Source organism: Erinaceus europaeus, chromosome 7 (assembly GCF_950295315.1).
Source record: "Erinaceus europaeus chromosome 7, mEriEur2.1, whole genome shotgun sequence".
In the NCBI taxonomy this organism is placed as follows: domain Eukaryota; kingdom Metazoa; phylum Chordata; class Mammalia; order Eulipotyphla; family Erinaceidae; genus Erinaceus; species Erinaceus europaeus.
Window position 1 is genome coordinate 128,632,222 of NC_080168.1, and position 19,712 is coordinate 128,651,933.

At 42.8% G+C, this 19,712-nt stretch overlaps 1 protein-coding gene across 5 annotated transcripts in view; it reads right to left on the reverse strand.

Moving 5' to 3' along the window:
* NTN4 (netrin 4) overlaps window positions 1-18,756 on the reverse strand; it is a 133,914-nt gene extending 115,158 nt beyond the window's left edge. The window contains exons 1-3 of one of the 5 annotated variants that reach the window (XM_060195569.1): window positions 18,051-18,340; window positions 17,761-18,007; window positions 14,215-14,744 (exon numbers count right to left, since the gene is read on the reverse strand). In XM_060195569.1, the coding sequence (XP_060051552.1) occupies window positions 14,215-14,744; window positions 17,761-18,007; window positions 18,051-18,077 (804 nt within the window). In that variant the 5' untranslated portion in view covers window positions 18,078-18,340. Of the gene's footprint in view, window positions 1-14,214; window positions 14,745-15,069; window positions 15,234-15,451; window positions 15,473-17,760; window positions 18,008-18,050; window positions 18,341-18,512; window positions 18,572-18,639 lie in introns of those variants that run through there. The other 4 variants (XM_007523189.3, XM_060195572.1, XM_060195571.1 and 1 more) reach the window with 4 other exon arrangements.
* Window positions 18,757-19,712: the final 956 nt, after the last annotated feature.

Genomic DNA, 19,712 nt, shown 5'->3' on the forward strand with positions numbered 1-19,712 from the left:
AAGCTGCAGCTCCGCTGCATTATTTTGGGACACAGGGAAGATTGGAGAGAGTCACTGCTACGTTTGAATAGAATGCTGTGATATTACCTGCATTGTTCCAAAACCTTTGTCAGTTTTATTTTGTCCATGAGAAAATAACATTTCTAGTTGTGCACCAACTACACTAGTAGGCAATCTGGCAAGAGAGAAGGAAACCAGAAGAGGTAGGGCGAGACCATAGCTGTCTAATGTGTGAAATCGATTTGGTTCCCCATTTCCATAAACAGTTAAAATGATGATAGTGACTTGCTGGAAACTGAGCAGGAGATTAAAATGACCTTTGAGGGCAACAGCCAAAGAGAGCGGCTCCACAGGCATCACAGGCAATATATTCTTTTGGTTAGATCCTATATTCTAGAGCATACTCACTGTGTGCTACTTCTATACTAAGTAACGTGCATTATAATATATAACAATACTTGATATTATATTCGGGCCTGGCCTTTTCTAGGCCATCTCTAGCAGCTTTATCAGTAGATTTTTTAAAAAACCATTTTACTGGGAGCTCAATGGTTAACAGTCCAGTTTTTGACACATGGGTATGATGTCTCATTTATGAGACACCTGTGATAGGTGTCTGCTAACACTCTCACCCCCAGCATAAGTCCATTCCACCATCATACACTCAGATGCCTTCTCCACACCCCTTCCTCCCTCTCCACCAGAGTCCTTTGCTTTGGTACAGGACAGGACACCCAGTCCAAGTTTCACTTTGTGTTCTCCCTTTCTGTCCTCTTTCTTAAGTGTATCAAGTGAACTTTTAAAGGTTAAAAGAAGAAACAAAAATAGCATGCCTTCAAATTCCTGCTTGTGAGCCTTCATTGGTACTTGATGTATATTGTTGGAAGTTTTTAGACAACAAATGTGTGTGTGTGTGAGAGAGAGATCTGGTGGTAGCATTTCAAATTGGCAGTCTCCAGGCTGGGGAGACTGTGCAGCATTAGTGCACAGGACTTGAGTGTGAAAGATCCTAGATTCAGTTCCCCGTATGCAGGCCCTAGTAGTCAGGACAGAGTGGGGCTCTAGTAAAAAAAAAAAGTTTTTAAAAACAATCTTTTAAACATGTTTTAACACCCTAAATTAATAGGATTTCAAGAGAGAACTTTTCATACTTACTATTTTATAAAAGTAATTTATTATAAATGTATTTATTACATAAAAGTATACTAATCAGAGCAACTAACCTCCTATACAAGATCACAAAGAGCATCTCTCCTTAACAAAAGAATAAAGGGAAGCTCAAATAGAGAACTGAGCTAAGAGCCAGGAGCCCAACTCTGCTTGCTTGTTCTAACTCTTACTAGAGTCACTTGGAAATTCCTCCATGAGTCTGAAATACCAACAAGGTGGAAGTGGATACATTTTTTCAGTTTTGATAACGACTTTTACTTGAGGTTCATATTTGTAACTTACCATAGCATTGCCATCTAAAAATAACTTTGAAAACTTAGTTTCTTATCTTGTACTTGACATTCATGATATAGTTTAAAAACGATTTGGAGAATCACAATAGGTTTGTGGAGCTAAGTATGAAGTGGAGACAAACTGCCCTTTGTATATCTGTTGTGTTCATTTCTTCTCCACCTCTAAATCCTTCCAGACTCTTATTGCCTGTCTATGAAGATAGCTTGGTATACTTCCATACATTAACACATTTTAAAAATAATAACAATTAAAATTAAATAAGAATTACTTGTTTCACTTGATTTACTTTTTTATCATTTTATTGGGTGTTAGTGGTTTATAGTATAGTTGTTGACTCATGGGTAAAATTTTTCATCTCACCATGGTAAGTGTTTGCAAAACACTCCCACCTCCAACTTGGGTCCTTTCCATACTTTACCTGCTTTTAAATGAACAAGGTTGATATTTTCTAATAAATATTTTCCTGAAACCACTAAGCAAAACTATAGATCCTCTGTGCTCTTGAAAACGTTGAAATCGACCACTTGAAATCGACCACTTAGTACAGAAAGTGGCTAACCAACCAGTAGACTGAGTTCTAAAAATTTACTTATAAATGGATCGCATGGGTTCAGAATGTATTTTAGGTCTAGTTTTTGTTTACAACTTTATCGCCAGAGTCTGAGACATGAGACATACAGATACTGAATAACTCTGTGCACTGGTCTAACAAGTCTTATTTTGTTCAAATTGTGAGTGAATCTTATTGTTGGTACTGACATTTACACTTTGCCATTTACAAAACCACATTATACTGTTTTTAATTGCCACCAGAGTTATTGCTGAAGCTCAGTGCCTGCACAGTGACTTTACTGCTCCCAGTGATCATTTTTTCCTTTCTCCCTGCCCCACCTTTTTAAAATTAGATAGGACAGAAGAGAGAAGGTTTTTAAAATTAGATAGGACAGAGGGGAGAAGAAGATAAGAAGAGAGAGAAAGACGGACACCTGCAGACCTGCTTCAACACACATGAAGCTTCCCCAATATAGGTGGGAAGCAGGGACTTAAACGTAGGTCCTAGCACCTGGTAATGTGTGCCGTCAACAGTGTGCCACCACCTGGGCCCTCACCTAAATTATTCTTTCATACTGATTTACAACTGTTATAAACTACAGATAGAACTGTATATGCTAATACAAAATAGAGACTCGAAGAATAGGGACTCATTTCTTTGTTCTCTGCCTCCCTTTCTTTAGCAGTTAAGTGATTTACATTCAATAACTAGTAGAAAGGACTGCTTGCCTTACAGTAGCAGGAAATGAGATCTTTCCAAAAGATCCATCCAAATGCAGGATTCCTGCCTAAGTAGCAGGAAGATTAAGATAATCTAGCTACAGAGGCTCAACCCAAGGCAGCTGTTATTGAAGTGTTTGGATGTAAAGAATTGCATAATGGTTCTGCAAAATGACTTTCCTACCTGAGTCTCTGAGATACCAGATTCAATCCCCAGCACCACCACAAACCAGAGCTGAGCAGTGCTCTGGTTTCTTTCTCTCCCTGTATATCTCTCATTCAATTAAATAAATAGAATATTTTAAAAAGTAGTTCCCTTAAAAAAAATAATTCCCTTAACATTTACTCACTCTATGGCATAACCTATGTATTCAGAAATCGATGTGACATGAAGGGTCCTGAAACCAACCTCTAAGTCTATCTATACACAAATCCTCCATGTAACATCTGTCATGAGACACCACTCAGCATTTGCTGAATCACTTCCCAAGGAAGTTCATTTTGTCTTTTGGACACATCTAATTTTAAGAAAGTCTTTCTTTGGTCATACTCTTGCCTTCTGAAAACATCAGAGTCCACTTAATCCATCTTCAAACATCTGAAGAATGTTAGCAATTCCTGAGCATTCATAAATCCTCTCTCACAGGCAAAATATTCCAAGTTAATTAATTGTTTATTACATAATGAGGTTTCTAATTGATCTCACCAGTTCTGCTCAGCTTTCCCTAAATAGGAACATCTTGACCTCAACACACTGTTCGAGCCCTGCTTTAACCAGAGAAACAACAAGACTATTCTCTCCTCTGTTTGGAACATTGTTCTTCTGTTAATGCAGCCTAAGATTGCATTAGCTTTTTTGGCAGTCACCGTAGGTTATTGACTCACATTGAGATTGCTGTCAATCGAACTCTTCAGATCTTTTTCACATGAATGACTGGTAAGTCACACCTTTTTGATGGCAGTCCAGCTGATTTTTGAAAAGAGGAGTTTATGTTTATTGCTTTCAAGTTTAGCCTGAAAATTTTTGCTCAAGAATCATTCTCTCAAAGCTATAGTTCTTAAACAGTTCTGATTATATTATCCTGAACCAGAAGAACTAGTGTTGGTCTCCACTACCTATAGCATCAATTCAAAATGCTGGGCATGGATGGAGGGTAGATAGCATAATGGTTATGCAAAGAGACTCTCATGCCCGAGGCTCCAAAGTCCTAGGTTCAATTCCCCGCACGACCATAAGCCAGTGCTCTGGTAAAAAAAAAAAAGGGCGGGGGGAGGAAATGCTGGGCACACTAAACCTTAGATAACTTAACCTAAGCCTCGAGGACCAGCCTCATCTCTCACCATCTGTCTTCTCTTTCTCATTCCCCCACCCCCTCTCCCAACTACAACATACTCTTCAGACATTCTGAGACATTCCAGTTTTCCTCACACATGTGCAGTCCTTAACTACTAATCCTTTTTCAAGAGAAAGCAATTTAAAAGTCCCAAAAGACTCCCTGAGCCCTTTGAAGGCAGTAATATGTTATCATGAAGTACAGGTAATAGGAAAGAGACATAGTTTATACATCAGTGTTATTAAGTTCTTTGTTTGTTTTGTCAGGAGAAATATTTAAACCTCTTTCTCCAAAGCTAGTTGCTCCTCCCATGGGACTCAAGAAATGGACCTGGTTTGGATTTGGCTTGCTTGAAATAGAAGTTCTTAAGCAGAGGGAGTATCAAGCTTGTCAGTTTATCTGCGTGAACCAAATAGCTACACAAATTTGTCCAGAGGCAGAGTCATGAGGAGACTGTATTCCAGAATCACAAAACCACCGCTCTTGCATCCAGCGCAACACTGTGAAGAGGGACCCAGATGGACACAATGCAGAAACAGAGGCATGAGACCCTCTATCCAGTCTCTTCCAGTGATACTGATGATTCTTTTTAATCCCCAAGTTAACCTTGACATGCACATCCCACTGTTTTCCAAGAAGAAGTGATAGGTTTGTAACTTTTCATTAAAACTCAAACTCTTTGTGTCACCCCTTTATAGATTTAGAAAAAAACCTGTGGTCTGAGTTTGCAAAGGGATGGGTCTATGACACTGTCTTTACTGGAAAGTTGTGTTCAACTGCCCTAGAACCTACTGTTCTAAGTAGATAATTTATGAGACAGTAATACATCTGTTAAACAGTGCTTAGTGTGGCTGAATACTCCATCAAAAAATGTTTAAAAGACAAGACGGGGCCAGGTGGTAGCGCACCTGGTTGAGCACACATGTACAATACACAAGGACCTGGGTTCAAGAGCCCCCAGTCCCCACCTGCATGGGAAAAGCTTCACAAGTGTGAAGCAGGGCTGCAGATGTCTCTGTGTCTCTTTTCATCTCTGTCTACCTCTTCCCTCTCAATTTTTCTCTGTCTCCAATAAATAATAAAAATAAAAAAGATAATACATAGTTACTGTTGATAATATTAACAATAGTAATGTGCTATAGTTCACTTACTTGTGAAAAAGTACTTATTTATCATGTCAGCATATTAGATGCTAAGATACTATTTTTTTAATGTTTTAAATATTTATTCCCTTTTTGTTGCCCTTGTTTTTTATTGCAGTTATTATTGTTGTTGTTATTGATGTCGTCATCGTTGGGATAGGACAGAAATGGAGAGAGGAGGGGAAGACAGAGGGGGAGAGAAAGACAGACACCTGCAGACCTGCTTCACCGCCTGTGAAGCGACTCCCCTGCAGGTGGGGAGCCGGGGGCTCGAACCGGGATCCTTACGCTGGTCCTTGTGCTTTGCGCCACCTTCGCTTAAACCCTGCGGTACTGCCCGACTCCCAACATACTATTTTTAAAGTGTAATCTGTACTTCTTCGTGAGCTCACCAGACAGTGCAATAGTGTCATGCTGGCAGTGACCTTGAATTGTGTGAGTTCATGTGGTGTGCTCTACACATGCCTAGTGCACCTAAACTGGGATTCTGGGAAGAAGTGAAGCTTACACAAAATCTTTGTGGGTGAATAAGTATTATCTACTATTTATCCAGCTATCCAGAAGGATATGAGAGCTTAGCTAAGTGCAGAAGGGCAACAGAAGTTGGTAATCACCTGTTTGTGTTGTTTTATTTTTTGTAAGTTAAAGGCACTCCTATACCCCCTTTCTCAGGAAGGCTACCCTATTGGGTTTACATGCTTCTGTATTTTTATAATCATCAGAAAGAGAGCCACTGTTATAAAAGGATAATGTATCTTTAACTTTATTGAGGCAGGAAATAGCAAGGCTGAGAGTTCCTGGAGAGTAAGATGCCTGGTTCTCCCATAGATTGACAAGTCCTCAATTTATCTTTGCTTTTTATTTGAAGGTGGGTCTGTGGTCAGAGGAGGTTTTTTATGGACATAGGATATGAGAGAAATGTAGGAGTGGATTATAAAAGGAATTGATGGAAAACTTCAGACCTCAGAAAGCTGAGATTGGCTAAAATAAAAAGAAACAATTCTTAATGGAGATTACATAGTATAAGAAAGTGACTGTGTTTTCTCTCCTCCATTTAATTTTAAAACTAGACTCCTTTTTCAGTAGCAGCCAAAAGATACAATGTCAGCACAAGTGACCATGATGTCATGTAGGAAGCATCTGAATATTTTTCATAATTGCTTTTTTGTTTTAGGAACCGTGGTTATGAAATGTAAAATAACCTCAACAAGCGTAGTTGACACCTAGAAAGATGACTGTTCCCTACCAACTACCAGAAGAAGGCAAGTGTGACAAAGAAAGAAGGCTGGCATTTGGTTTTTTTGTTTGTTAGTAAGACAAACTATTCCAGATAAAGAGTTTTTCTAAGATAGTTTGATAAAGTGAAATGTATGAAAAACACCTAATATAGAAACTGGCACACTTTACTGTGATCTTAAAAGGTTGGTTTTCTTTGCTTGTTCTTAAGAGAACAATTCAACAATATAGTAAATGTTAATGAAACATCAATCAAGGGTTTGTAATTGTGAAAGTGTAGACACTTTAATAGGACTAATTCCATAGCTCCCATACCTTGGGTAAGATGTTCTCTATCACATTCTGCAATCAAGTGTTGTAACACTTGAAGCAGGAAAACACTGCGTACAATCTTATAATTTCATTTCATTTCTAAGATTGTGATGGAATTCAAAACTCCAATAACTGGGATTTTGAGTCAAAAAAAAGATGGAAAGTTACATAAGTCAAGAAGAAAGAGAATCTGAGGCTCTTGAAGCCCTAAGATCCCTAAAATCAGCATTTCTCTTACAACATGGTATTCTAAAAGGTATGCTTCTATTTTTTATTTTTTTATTAATTATTTAATAGTGATTTACAAAATTATAATAGGGATACAATTCTACACTGTTCCCACCACCAGAGTTCTGTGTCCCTCCCGCCCACCAGCAGATACCTGCAATATTTCTCCCAAGGTCACAGATATGGGTTGGCCTTATATCTAGATCTATGATCTTTTGATATCAATGTCTCTCTCTATACAATTGGCCATTTTTGATAAATATTATTTTTTTTCTTTATTGGGCGTAATGGTTTACAGTTGACAATAAAATACAGTATTGCACCACTTCCTGGGGCACATAAAGGTATATTTTTCAGTGTGACTTCTCCCTTTTCCATCATTATTCATTGCACCATTAGTATTATCTCTTCTCACCATTTATTTTAGTTCATCTTCTAAACTTCCAGCTCTCATGCCTTTCTCTCATCGTATCAGAATCTACACTTACCATGCTAACTCTAGTAAGCAAATGCTAGTCATTTCACATGTTGTTTAACTAAACAACCATTAACTGCACCCACAGATTGGTGAGGTGGATTTTCCATACACATTGGCAGTTGCAAACTGTTCTTGGTTATTATGGTAGCATCAACTGACCAAGTGTGAGCTTTGCCTGGGCTCAGTTCCTGGACCTTATTCTGTTCTGTTCCCACCCACTCCCTTGATGATCTCATCCAGTTACACAGCTTTTAATATCCTCTCTACACTGATGACTCCCATATTTATATATTTAGTTCAGACTTCTCTTTTGAACTCTCCACTCACAGATTCAACTACCTACCCACTATCTCCCTTGGATATTTAGTAGGAAAGTCTTAGTTAACATGTCTCAAAGTGAGCTCCTGGCACCTCTCTCCAATTTTTTGCATTCCCTCCCCCTCCATCTTAATAAATGGCTATTTTATTCTCCCAAGTGCTCAGGCTGTAAACACTCTTACTGTCCTTTTTCCCACATCCACCTCCAAATGTCAGCGAGTACTACTGGTTCTGTCTATAAAACAGAGCCAGAGTGCAACTAATTTTCACCATTTTTATTGCTACTTTCTGTACATGCACCATTTTGTCGAGCCTGAATTGTTGATACAGTATTATTTTTTTAATATTTATTTATTTTCCCTTTTGTTGCCCTTGTTCTTTTTTATTGTTGTAGTTATGTGTTTTTCCAGTGATGACATTTAAATTCCTTTGCAAATACTCTCATTCTAAGAAACGCTAGCAAGAGGGATTTTTTTTTTTTTAAAGCAGAGTTTGGCATTTTAATACACAACTTCATTTTCCCATTCATTGAAAAACTAGGACCTAGTTATATATTTTTTGTTTGCTCATGAAAATTTACAAAGAACTCAGAGTTCTTGTCATTGTGTGTTCCATCAAACATGAGTCCTTTAGCCTGTCTTAAAGACGCCAAGTCCTTCCCTGCCAACACGCCCCACGCCCCACGCCGTTTTATTTTCTCTCTAGTACTTAGCATACTCTGACCTATTGTGTGTTTTTGCTTATCCTCTCTTACCTGTTTTGCACCACACACCATACCTAAGCTTCACAAGAACAAAGGTTTTTCTCTCTTTTATTCACTCTTATATCCCTATCACCTAAAACAATATTAAGCAAAAAGTAGCTCAGAAACTATTTGATGAATAAATTGGATAAGTAGACATTATTTAAGATCCTTTCTTAATTGCCTTTCCCTAATCACAACTTCTTTTTTTTTTTTTTTTTTTTGCCTCCAGGGTTATTGCTGGGGTTCTGTGCCTGCACCATGAATCCACTGCACCTGGAGACTATTTTTTTTGTCTTTGTTGTTTTATCGTTGTTGTGGTTATTATTATTATTGTTGTCATTGATGTCGTTGTTGGATAGGACAGAGAGAAATGGAGAGAGGAGGGGAAGACAGAGAGAGAAAGGGAGAGAAAGATAGACACCTGCAGACCTGCTTCACCACTTGTGAAGCGACTCCCTGAAGGTGGGGAGCCAGGAGCTTGAACCGGGATCCTTACTCCAGTCCTTGCACTTCACGTCATGTGCGCTTAACCCACTGCGCTACCGCCTGCCACTCCCCAATCATGTAGTTCCTCTATGTTAACCATGGTTTCTGAATTGTACCCCCAACCCATGGCTTATAGTCACTCCTTCTGTGTCATATAAGTATATTCTCCTATCCTACCCAGTCTGTCAAATCACTCACTCACTTGAAGATTTATGGATTGCTGTGACCCAAGCAATGTGTTACATTCTTAGGATGTAGAGAGTATAAAGATCAGTATATCCCAACCCTCTTTTTAACAATCCTTGCTTAATACTTCACTTGAAATAGAGCACTTTAGTTTGCTTTGGGATTACTAGAAAGGATCTGTTTCCTAAGGATTGAAAATCAAAATTCTACTTCCATGAGGCATGACAGTGGAACTTAAAATGGCTTGCTACCGTGGTCCCGGAGGTGGTACAGTGGATAAAGCATCGGACTCTCAAGCATGAGGTCCTGAGTTCATTCCCTGGCAGCACATATACCAGAGTGATGTCTGGCTCTTTCTCTCTCCTCCTATGTTTTTCATTAATAAATAAACAAAATCTTTTAAAAAATGGCTTACTACCATAACCCTTTCTATACCCACAGGTGAATTAAGAGTACCTTTCTGAGTCCTGTAAATGTCTAACTAACCTGCCTTCTTTCACTTCCATGTTATTATCTGCTGCTCCAACTACATGATTGACTAAGCCTCAATTGATGGAGAGTCCTAATGTGAAGTCATGCCAAACAGTAGGCCTATCTGTACCTTTAAAAAAATGGAAGAGGAAGGGGTCGGGCGGCAGCGCAGTGGATTAAGCGCACATGGCGCAAAGCGCAAGGGCCAGCATAAGCATCCTGGTTTGAGCCCCCCTGCTTCCCACCTGCTGGGGTGTCATAGGCAGTGAAGCAGGTCTGCAGGTGTCCATCTTTCTCTCCCTCTCTCTGTCTTCCCCTCCTCTCTCCATTTCTCTCTGTCCTATCCAACAACAATGACATCAATAACAACAACAATGATAAAACAAAGACAACAAAATGAAAAAAAAAAAAAGGCCTCCAGGAGCAGTGGATTCGTAGTGCAGGCACCAAGCCCCAGCAATAACCCTAGAGGCAAAAAAAAAGGGAAGATAATAAAGAATTTCATATACGTAGATATATATTTAAAGCATAGAATGTTATGATTTCATATGCATTGTGAAATAATCCTTATACTCAAACTAAATAACATAGCCATCACCTCAGTATCATTTTGCACATTTGTCATTATATTATATTATATTATTATAACTGTGCTCTTAGTAAATTTCAAGTATACAGTCAAGTATTAACTATAATCACAATGCTGTACACTAATTCTCCAGAACTTACTCATCCTGCATAACTGAGACTTTGTGTCCCTGAACATACCCTCCGTGTGTGTCTTTCAGCAGGATTTTTGGAACACGTAATACCCACCTCCAACCTGCATTTCTCAAATTGTGCTGTTACTCCCTGGAGTCCCAGAAGATAGTAATGAGAGTTCTTGAGAAGCGGGGAAGGAAGCTCTATGGACAAGTAAGTTTTGAGATGTCATATCCTGAATTTCCCAATTGCACAGGTAGGGAACATAATGAGAATAGTTATATATTTAAAAGTACTTAAGCTTTTAAAACCAGTCAGTGTTTCTAGACTGATTTGACCATGGGAACTTTTATCCCTAGAGCATCACCGACATTTCAGAAGATGTTCTTGCTCAGGAGAAAATTCTTTGGAAAACTTTTTTGTTAGTCATAGCCAAATGATTGGAAAGTGGTTAAGAGAAAGTAAGAGGGACCGGGTGGCAGCGCACCTGGTTGAGCGCACATGTTACAGGGCTCAAGGACCCAGGTTTGAGCCCTTGGCCCCCACCTGCAGAGGGAAAGCTTTGCAAGTGGTGAAGCAGGGCTGCAGGTGTCTCTCTTTCTCTGTCCCTCTCTATCTCTCCAACCCTCTTGATTTCTGGCTATGTCTATCCAATAAATAAAGATAATAAAAAAAGAAGAAAAAAGAGAAAGTGAGTAAGAATATATCTTTGCTCATAATTCTTGGGTCAATATAGGGATAAAACATAGTTTCCTGAAATAAATACTACAAGGCCAAAGATTTGTGCTCTAGTTCCATAACTAAAAATTGGCATATATTTATTTTAGCCTGAATAGTATGAAAGTAACTAGAAAAAAAAATTAAGTGTTTCATTGAATGGTCAAAGACTTAGGTCTATAAAAAATAAACTATAAATGAAATTTGATCATTTGAAACTATATTATTTGCTAATTGTTATGGTCATTCACAATATGGAATTGTACTGTAAAATCAATTTGTACATAAGCACTAGTTTATATTCCAAAATAACATAGGCAACTAGTAATCATTTTTAGGGAAAATTCCTCTGGTCTGCCCTCTGATGGGAAGACATTCCATGATGGTCTAATGTATTCTTATAAATTATGCTCTAGAGGGAACGAGGTGCTATAAGTTTGTTTCTAGTCATTGAAATAAAAGTTTGTTGAAATAACAATTACTGTTAAAATGTTGAAATGCATAACGAAGTCATTATACACTGAGATAACTACCATAAATTTTAATCTCTGTTTGAAACTGATGACAAACAGTAGTCCAGCTTGACAAAATATAGAAGCAGCCTAAAGGGTCATCTGCAGATGCCTATAAAGAAGTTGTGGGGTATAAATACTCCATGGAATGTGGCTTAATCATTGCTAAAAACATTAGGTCCCTCAGGACAAAATGAATGGAACTCAGGGTGGCTATGCTAAGTGAAAGAAGTAAGAAGCTAAAAGAGAATTAACAAATAGTTTCACTCATGTAGAATATAAATAACTAAAAAAAAAAACTTGCAAAAAATATAACAAAACTAACTCAGACTGTAAAATCAACAGTGATTATTGGAGGGAATGGAGATAGAGAGTGGGGTGGCGTTAGACAAGGGGTCTCTGAAATAAAGGGGCCTAAAACTTTGGTGGTAGTTGTGGTAAGTCTCACACACACGTACAGAGATGTAAAACTGTACCCCTAAAATCTTAGAACATTGCAAACCAGTCTTAAATGACTGCTGGAAGTAGGCTGGTCTTAAGACAAGATTTTACTTGAACTTTAGGTTAAATAAATGTACTTTAGTTATCTCTAAGTACTTGCTAGGCCACTGTACTAACTCAGTGGAGTATCTGCTAGGCAAGCATGCCTGCCATCTGGTTACGAAAACTGGATTTTCACTCTTTCCTAGCTACACTGCGATGAAGGAAGTCAATACGAGTCTGTGGGACAATTCCAAAGCAATTTGAGAATCCAGACCGTTTGTTTGCTTCCCTAGTCTTCTCCACATAAGAAACGATGAACCTAACTAATCTGTCTCTCTCCTGTCCTTATATCTTTAAAATCGTCCATCATGACAGGGCACAGATGGGCTTATAATATTAAACCAACTTTAGGCACCATGAAAAAGAATGGGAACAGCCCATGTGTTCTCTGTGCCACAGCTGACCCAGTTTGGGCCCAATAACACTGTTCCAGGCCCACAGATAGACACAGCAGCGGCTGGGTTGTATGGTAAAAGTTCATGTGTCTATGTGAGTGAGGATAAGTTCCCAAATCAAGCCCCTGGCAAGAACAACTCCAGTCTAAAGGCAGAGTTATTAGCACTGGACACAGTGCCTAACACACAGTGGGTTGTCAGAAAGTCATGATTCATTTCTGCATAGGAAAAAATAAAGCCTCACTTTTATGACAGACCAATAGTAGATGCTCAATAAATGTTCACTCAACATGCTGATCTGGAAAGTCTGTGCACTGTGATATAGCTGCTAGATGAAGGCTTACCTTAGTCTCCGTAGCTCCTGCACTACACACAGAGGGCATATGGCTAACATCTCATCAGGGCTTTCTCAATATTGGTTCTGTTGACACTTGGAGCTAATAATTCTTTTAAAAATATTTCTTCATTTATTTATTAAAACCAAAGCATCATTATGGCATATGTGGTGCTGGGAAGTGAACTATATTATATGAACTATATATGTGCAATTCTGGTATTCTAGCCACTGTGAACTTCCTGGACCAGAGGGCTAGTGATTCTTGATGGGTAAGAGAGGTGCTGTCTCATGCACTGTAGGAAGTCGAGTAGCAACCCTAGTCTCTACCACTAGATGCTAAGTGTCTCTGCAGGCCCCACAGCCTTTATCACTCCAGTCATTGCCAAACATTCTCTGGGAGAAGGGGAGGTGGTGGCAAAAATCATTCCTAGTGGGGAAACAGTTATCTAATAGATATACTTATGACATTCTCCTGAATTAGAAGAAGTATATTGTATGTTATTTTTTCTGAATTGATATTTCTTGACCTACGTGTTGAAGGTATTATATTCTATTAATCTACTTTCATTCAATTGTCCCTGAATCTTTTCATATACCTGACGGGAAAACTTACTAAGTACATCCATGTAAGTTGACAAGTTCCTCTTTAGAATAGGAGAAATATGAAAAATTATATATTACATACAGAAATTGGGCCAATAGCTAAGGAGGCTGTTTTACAGAATGCAACTGAGATGGTCTTGGCCCAGAATAACCAGTTGCTAGTTGGAACTGAGGCATCTTGGAGTCCAAAGTTGTTTGTATCATAAACTACCTTCATTTGTTTTCTATGCACTCTTGTAATCTTAAAAGTAACACCCTCCTGTCACACAAAATAATCTTTCTGACAGCCAGGTTTCTTTCCCCTCCTTCAAGTGTGTTTTGATTTACTTCCTATTTATATTAACAGCTTCACAGAGATGCCAGCAAGGACTCCAGGAACAAGCTGTCTTAGTAACTCTTGCCACTTCAGACGCATAGTCAGTAGCCCTGCTAATTAAAGAAGTCAGTAGCCTTTTAAACTTCTAACATACAGTGGAGATAGAATGTTTGCTCTTCCTTAAAATGAAAATATCAAAATCTTAAGATTCTGATTTAAACCCAGTCAGTGGGCAACCAATTTGAGGACTACACATACATATCGAAGCGTGAGAAATAATTTATGACAAATAAGAGCTCATGAAAATTTCTAATTTCATTCATGTTGCTACAAGTATAGCTTCATGCTTCAAAAAAATGTGGGCAGGTAGCATTTTTCCTCCTCACTTAGAGTGTGAAGTTAAATGTGTGCACTTACCTCTCCTCCAGAGCAGGGGAAGGGATTGGAGTATTTAGAAGTGCAAATAGCTCCTTTCATGTCAACATCATCATCTAGACCAAATGTAGCTGAGCAGTTAGTTGCAAAGTATTTGTACGGCTTCCATGTCTTCCCAAAGTCCTGGGACCTCTCTAGCACCATAGCTGCTGGCCTGGGGGACTTGAATACCATAATTAGATGAGTGAAGTAGAATTCAGCTTCCAGGTCTAACTGGATCTTCTCTCTGTGCACATCCTCTGCAGACTGCCACCATGTGCGGGGAAACCTGAAGGATGAGTCTGCCATGGCAGCTGGAAGATGAGCCAGGTGAGGCTGGGCAGCATTGCATTTGTCGCATTTGGGCTGCTGGCAAGTCAGATGAGTGTTTCCATTATAGAAGCAGTACAGTTCAGTGGCGTTCTGACCACAGGTGGTGTCTGCCCAGAGTTTTCTTCCCAAAGCCAGATTTCCCATCCGAGGGTTACAAGCTTTCTCACAGCGGGAGCTGGTGCGCTGTACCCCGCTCAGTCCTAGGGAAGGGAAAGCGTATGTTGCATATGTTATCCATGACAAATCCAGCTGGAGAGCAATTCCATCTACCTCCCGTGAAGTCACCCCCAAAGAGCTTAGGACTTTCAGTAAAGTCTACCAGAGTTGAACACGAATTCAGACTGAATTTGTGCATGCAAGTGTGTTTGTATGTTGTATGTTCATATATATGTATATATATACATATATATATATATGAAAACCATTTAGGATACAGGGTAATAGGAAGGAACATGGGATAAAGATGATTAGTCTAAACCCTTTCAAGTACTTTGTTTTCTAAAATTTTCTGTATCTAAAATATACCTGTTTTTAAAGTCATGAGATGCATAAGATCATTCGTCTTGTCTTTCCAACATGAGTCTTTAGCATTACTTAACATGTTCATGAGAATATATTGAGGAGGAAATGTACTACATTATATCTTTAAGCCCAAAATGTGAGTAGCTGCATTCTCTAAGAAAAGTGAAAGGAGACGTTTAGTAAATATTCAGTGGGGTCACGTCCTGCTGGGGGGAGGAGGTGGACCATCTTTTTTTTTTTATGTTATCACTGGGACTTGACCTCCCCAGGGCTAATTTTCCAGATAGAAAGATAGAGACAGAAAAGGAGATAGGTGGTGTCACACTTGGTTGAGTGCACACATCACAGTGTGCAAGGCCCAGGGCTCAAGCTCCAGGTTCCCCACCTGTAGGAGGAAAGCTTCATGAGCAATGCAGCAGTGCTGCTGGTGTCTGTCCTCTTTCCCTCTCAGTCTCTGTTCTGTCAAATAAATTAATGAACAAAAAATTTTAATAAGAAAGACAGAGGCAGAGACAAACAGCACAGTATCAACGCTTCCATCAGTGTGACGGGGGCTAAGCTGCAGCCTGGCTGGTGCACACGATAAAGCAATCGCACTATCTATTTTTAAACATTAAGACTTTAGTATTAAGTAACTATAACTAAGAAAAAATCTAAGCTGTCAAATGTCAGGAAAGTTTATTTTACATGCTCTCTTCCTCTTGAGTGTGTCTGCTGGTGACAGGTTGTAGAGTAGTTACCTGTTTGCTTAACAGGAGAATGTTTACAATTTGGCAGCCATGAACAGCACCTTTAAACATTATCTGTGAACTAAAACACCTTCTTAAAGAAACACACATTCCACCCAAACAAAGGTCCAACAGACTCTACTGTTGCAAAATGGCTGAAAATGATAAACATTATCTACTTATTGACATTCTGACTATATATGTTGTCGTCCTTTAATTTGGGCTTGCCGTTTTAATTACAAATGCCTTAAGCAAAGTCATCTATTTAAAACATTAAAACAAAGAGAAAAAGGAAGTCAAACCCCGAATTCTGGCTAATTGAACCTTTCTAGAAGCCTCTTCAGGGGGAGCACCTCTGAACTGCAGTCAGTGTACTGGAGGAGAGGCCAAATGACAGCTTACACAAACGCAGAGACATTTCACACACTGACTTGACAATCAGCAGCCCCATCGAGCCACTGCAGTCAAAACAGGGGGCTCCCTTGGACATATGTTTTAAATGTCAAAATTATGTGTGCATTATGCCTGGCTTCTGTTTGCCACTGTTGTATTAGCTGGGGCAACAGCTCCTGTGGCCAGCATCACCCAAACACACAATGTGTTATGACTCACCTATAAAGCATTTCGGGGAAAATCAGAGACTGCCCGTACAAGTAGTTTTTACTTGAAACACTTGCCTGGTGATATTTGTTTACAACCTCTTGATTGCTTGCATATTTTTTGTTTGTTTTTGCCAAACATGGTTTGCAAGTGGAATGGTTTATTAAAGCCCACTTTGTGGTTGGGCAGACAAGCCTCTGAACACACAGGGGTGCACCATTGTGAAGAATTAAAATAGCATCCTAGTCTTCTGATGGTTCCTTGGGAAAGATACTGAATAATCCTAAATGCCTGAAGCCAGATACGTAACTGCTGGCACCAACTACTCAGAGGTCCTCAAGAGGATGCTCCCCTGACAAAGGCGGATGGGGGTGCGGAGCAAGCCTGCAGTTGACTGGGCCGGCGTCTCGGGGGACAGAGGGAGAAACCCTGGGGCATCCACCAGTCCTCCCTCCAGCCATCGTGGCTTCTCTGGAGCAACCGAGCTCCACAAGCAGGCCGGTGTGGCCGCAGTTAACACTTAACTGGAAAGCAGGTGACCCGCCGGAGGGAGGGAGGGAGGGAGCGGAGCAGGAGCTACCGAATTTAGAAGGGCGAGCTAGGAGCGCGTGGTCAAGGGCAGCCCGAGGAAGCCGGGATGGGAGAGGGAGGGAGAGGGGATCTGACGACGCCTCCGCCCCGCGGGCCAGTCGCGGAGACCGGGAGCTCGGGCCAGGGTACCAACTCCTCGGAGGCGGCCGGCCAGCTCCGGGCGGGCCGGGCAGATGTGCGACCGCGCCGGGCCGGGGCTCGCCGCGTCTAGGTACGGCCCCGGCCGGAGGGCTCGCACCCGCCCCGGGTAGCCCGCCCCGGCGCCCTGCGTCCCGGAGTGAAGTCGGGGAGCCGCTGTAGGCTCCCCGCCCTTCAGTGGCCCCGGTCCACGCGCGGCCGGGTCTCCGGGCCACCCCTCCTCAGTCCTCCTCGGGCCATCAAGTGCCGGGGGATGGCGAGCTTGGTCCTTTGTTCCCTCACAAAGTGGAGTGCCTTTTTCTTCTTCTTTTTCTTTCCCCCATGGCCAAACCCAGAAAGCAACCGCAGGGTCTCCCGATCGGGCGCACCCAGAACTGCGAGTTATCCAAAGGCATGTGGACCGCACTCGCAAAAAAAAGAAGAAGAAGAAGAAAAAAAAGAAGAAGAAGAGAAAAAAAATGCACCGTTTTTGTAAACGCCGGAGCCCCGGGGAGAGGCGGAACATGGCCTCTCAATTCATCCCGGGGCTCGAGCTCCAGCTTCCAGCCCACACTGCCCGGCACCCCGAGCCCCGAGGTGGGGGAACCCAGGGAGCGAGGGGAGGAAGGGGTGGGGGCCCGGCCGCGTCACCACCCACCTGCGGCCACCGCGGAGCAGCCCCAGAGCAGCAGCAGCGGCGCGCAGCCCCCCATGGCCGGGGGCAGCCGGGAAGAGCTCGCGGGAGCCGGTGCCCCGGGCCGGGCGGGCGCGCTGGGCTGTGGGGTGAAGCGCCCGCCGTCCTCGGGAGGACCCGGGCTTCCCTCTCTCTTCCTTCCTCCTCCTGGGCACCGCAGGCTCAGCGGCAGCGGGCGGCGGGGAGCCGCGGGGGGGTCCGAGCGGGGTGGCGGGGCGACTCTCGCGCACCGGCCTGGCGGGGCCCGGGCACCTCGGGGACGGCGGGAGCCCCGGGACCATAGCCCGCCCGGCCGGCCACGCTGCCCCGCCAGCCGCCCTGCGCTCCGCCGCCGCTAGCCCGGGGCTCGGCGAACCCTTCTCTGCGAGGCCTTTCACTTCCCGGCCACGGCCGCTGCAGCCTCCCGGGCGTCCTCCTCCGGCGGCTGCGGCTCGGCCCCGTCCTTCTCCGCGGGCAGTTCCATGGGATGCATTTTTATTGCACCGACACCGCGGCGCTCCGGTGCCAGCCCTCCTCCCCTCGCACCTCCACCCCTTCCTCCCGCCCGCCCCCCGCGCGCGCTCTTGACAGCCCGGGCGGTGCCGCCCCACGGCCGGGAGGGGTCCCCGCGCCCCGCGCCCCGCGCCCCGGGCCCCGCGCCCCGCCGGCCGCCCACGCCGCCTCCCGGGCAGCGCTTCCCACCCGCTTCGCCCCCTCCCCTGCGGCGCGCCGGTCACCTCGGGCCCCTGGCTCCTTCCTCTCTGGCCCCGCCGGGGCTCGCCCTGCATCCCTGCGCGACCCCTCGGGTGCCCGCCAGCACCCACAACCCCCCCTCCCCGCGGGGGGGGGGAAGCAGACTCCCACCTTCTCCCGAAACATTCCAGAGAGCAGTTGACTCCCTCTCGATCAGGTCAGGGCATGCCAAGGGGCTTAAAAAACCGCGAAACCCGCGAGCGCCTACTTCCCCGAGCAACACAAGCGGTCCCTCTTCCTCCCGCCACCTCCACTCCTGGGAGCCTCCAGACCTGGGGGGTGGAAGCCCCCACCCAGACCCCAGGTCACTGGTCCCAGAGCCTCGTTGCTTGCTGCGTGGAGTCCAAGGCTTCTTTGGCGCTTGAGGCGCGGGGGATGGGGTGGGGGGCTGACGGGTGCGTCTAGGTTAACCAACTCTGCTTGCTTTATCCGAAGTGCATCTACTTTGTTGTGATAGTGTTGTTGCCTGTTTCAGGTGATAAAAGGCTCAGTGGAGGAGCTACTGGACGATGTAGACGAATCTTTGTCTAGAGGCCAGGGCGTGACAAAGAGAACCTGCTCTCCTTCTAAGCAGTTCAGTCTCCATAGGGTGTATTGTGCTGTGGAACAATAGTGCTGTGAAATAACTTATGGGAAACAATTTAGTAACAAGTCCCCAGCAGTTAATTGTGGTCAGTACTGCTGGGTGGGGGCACTGTTTTTTTGGGGGGAAGATTAGCTGTCATTTGAGTCTTGGGTACTTGGAAGACCCATGATATCCTGTGTGTACATCCAGGGCAACCGGCAAAAGTATGAAGCGACTGCTTTTCTTACAGCACTGGTTTGGCTTGAATATTTTCCAGATATTTTACTATATTACAGATAACCAGCATTCAGGTCAGTTGTGTGTTATGGATGACTAAAATCTGGGGCTTTGGGGCGCATGTAGATATTATTTATAACAACTCAGCTGGGGATATAAAAGTTTTTATTTCCCAGGAATAACTGGGGTGAGGTCAGCATCATCCACTTGGGAGACATTAAGATTATTCTGAACAACACTGGGAAGTGGCAAAAAGGTTCTGGTATTTGTATAATATAATCTACTCTAGAAAATAAACCCTTTGAATTTTCAAATATCGGCAAGGTTGGAGTTTTCAGGTTCCCCACACACCTCCCTCAGAAACTCCTGCCTTTGGGGTTTC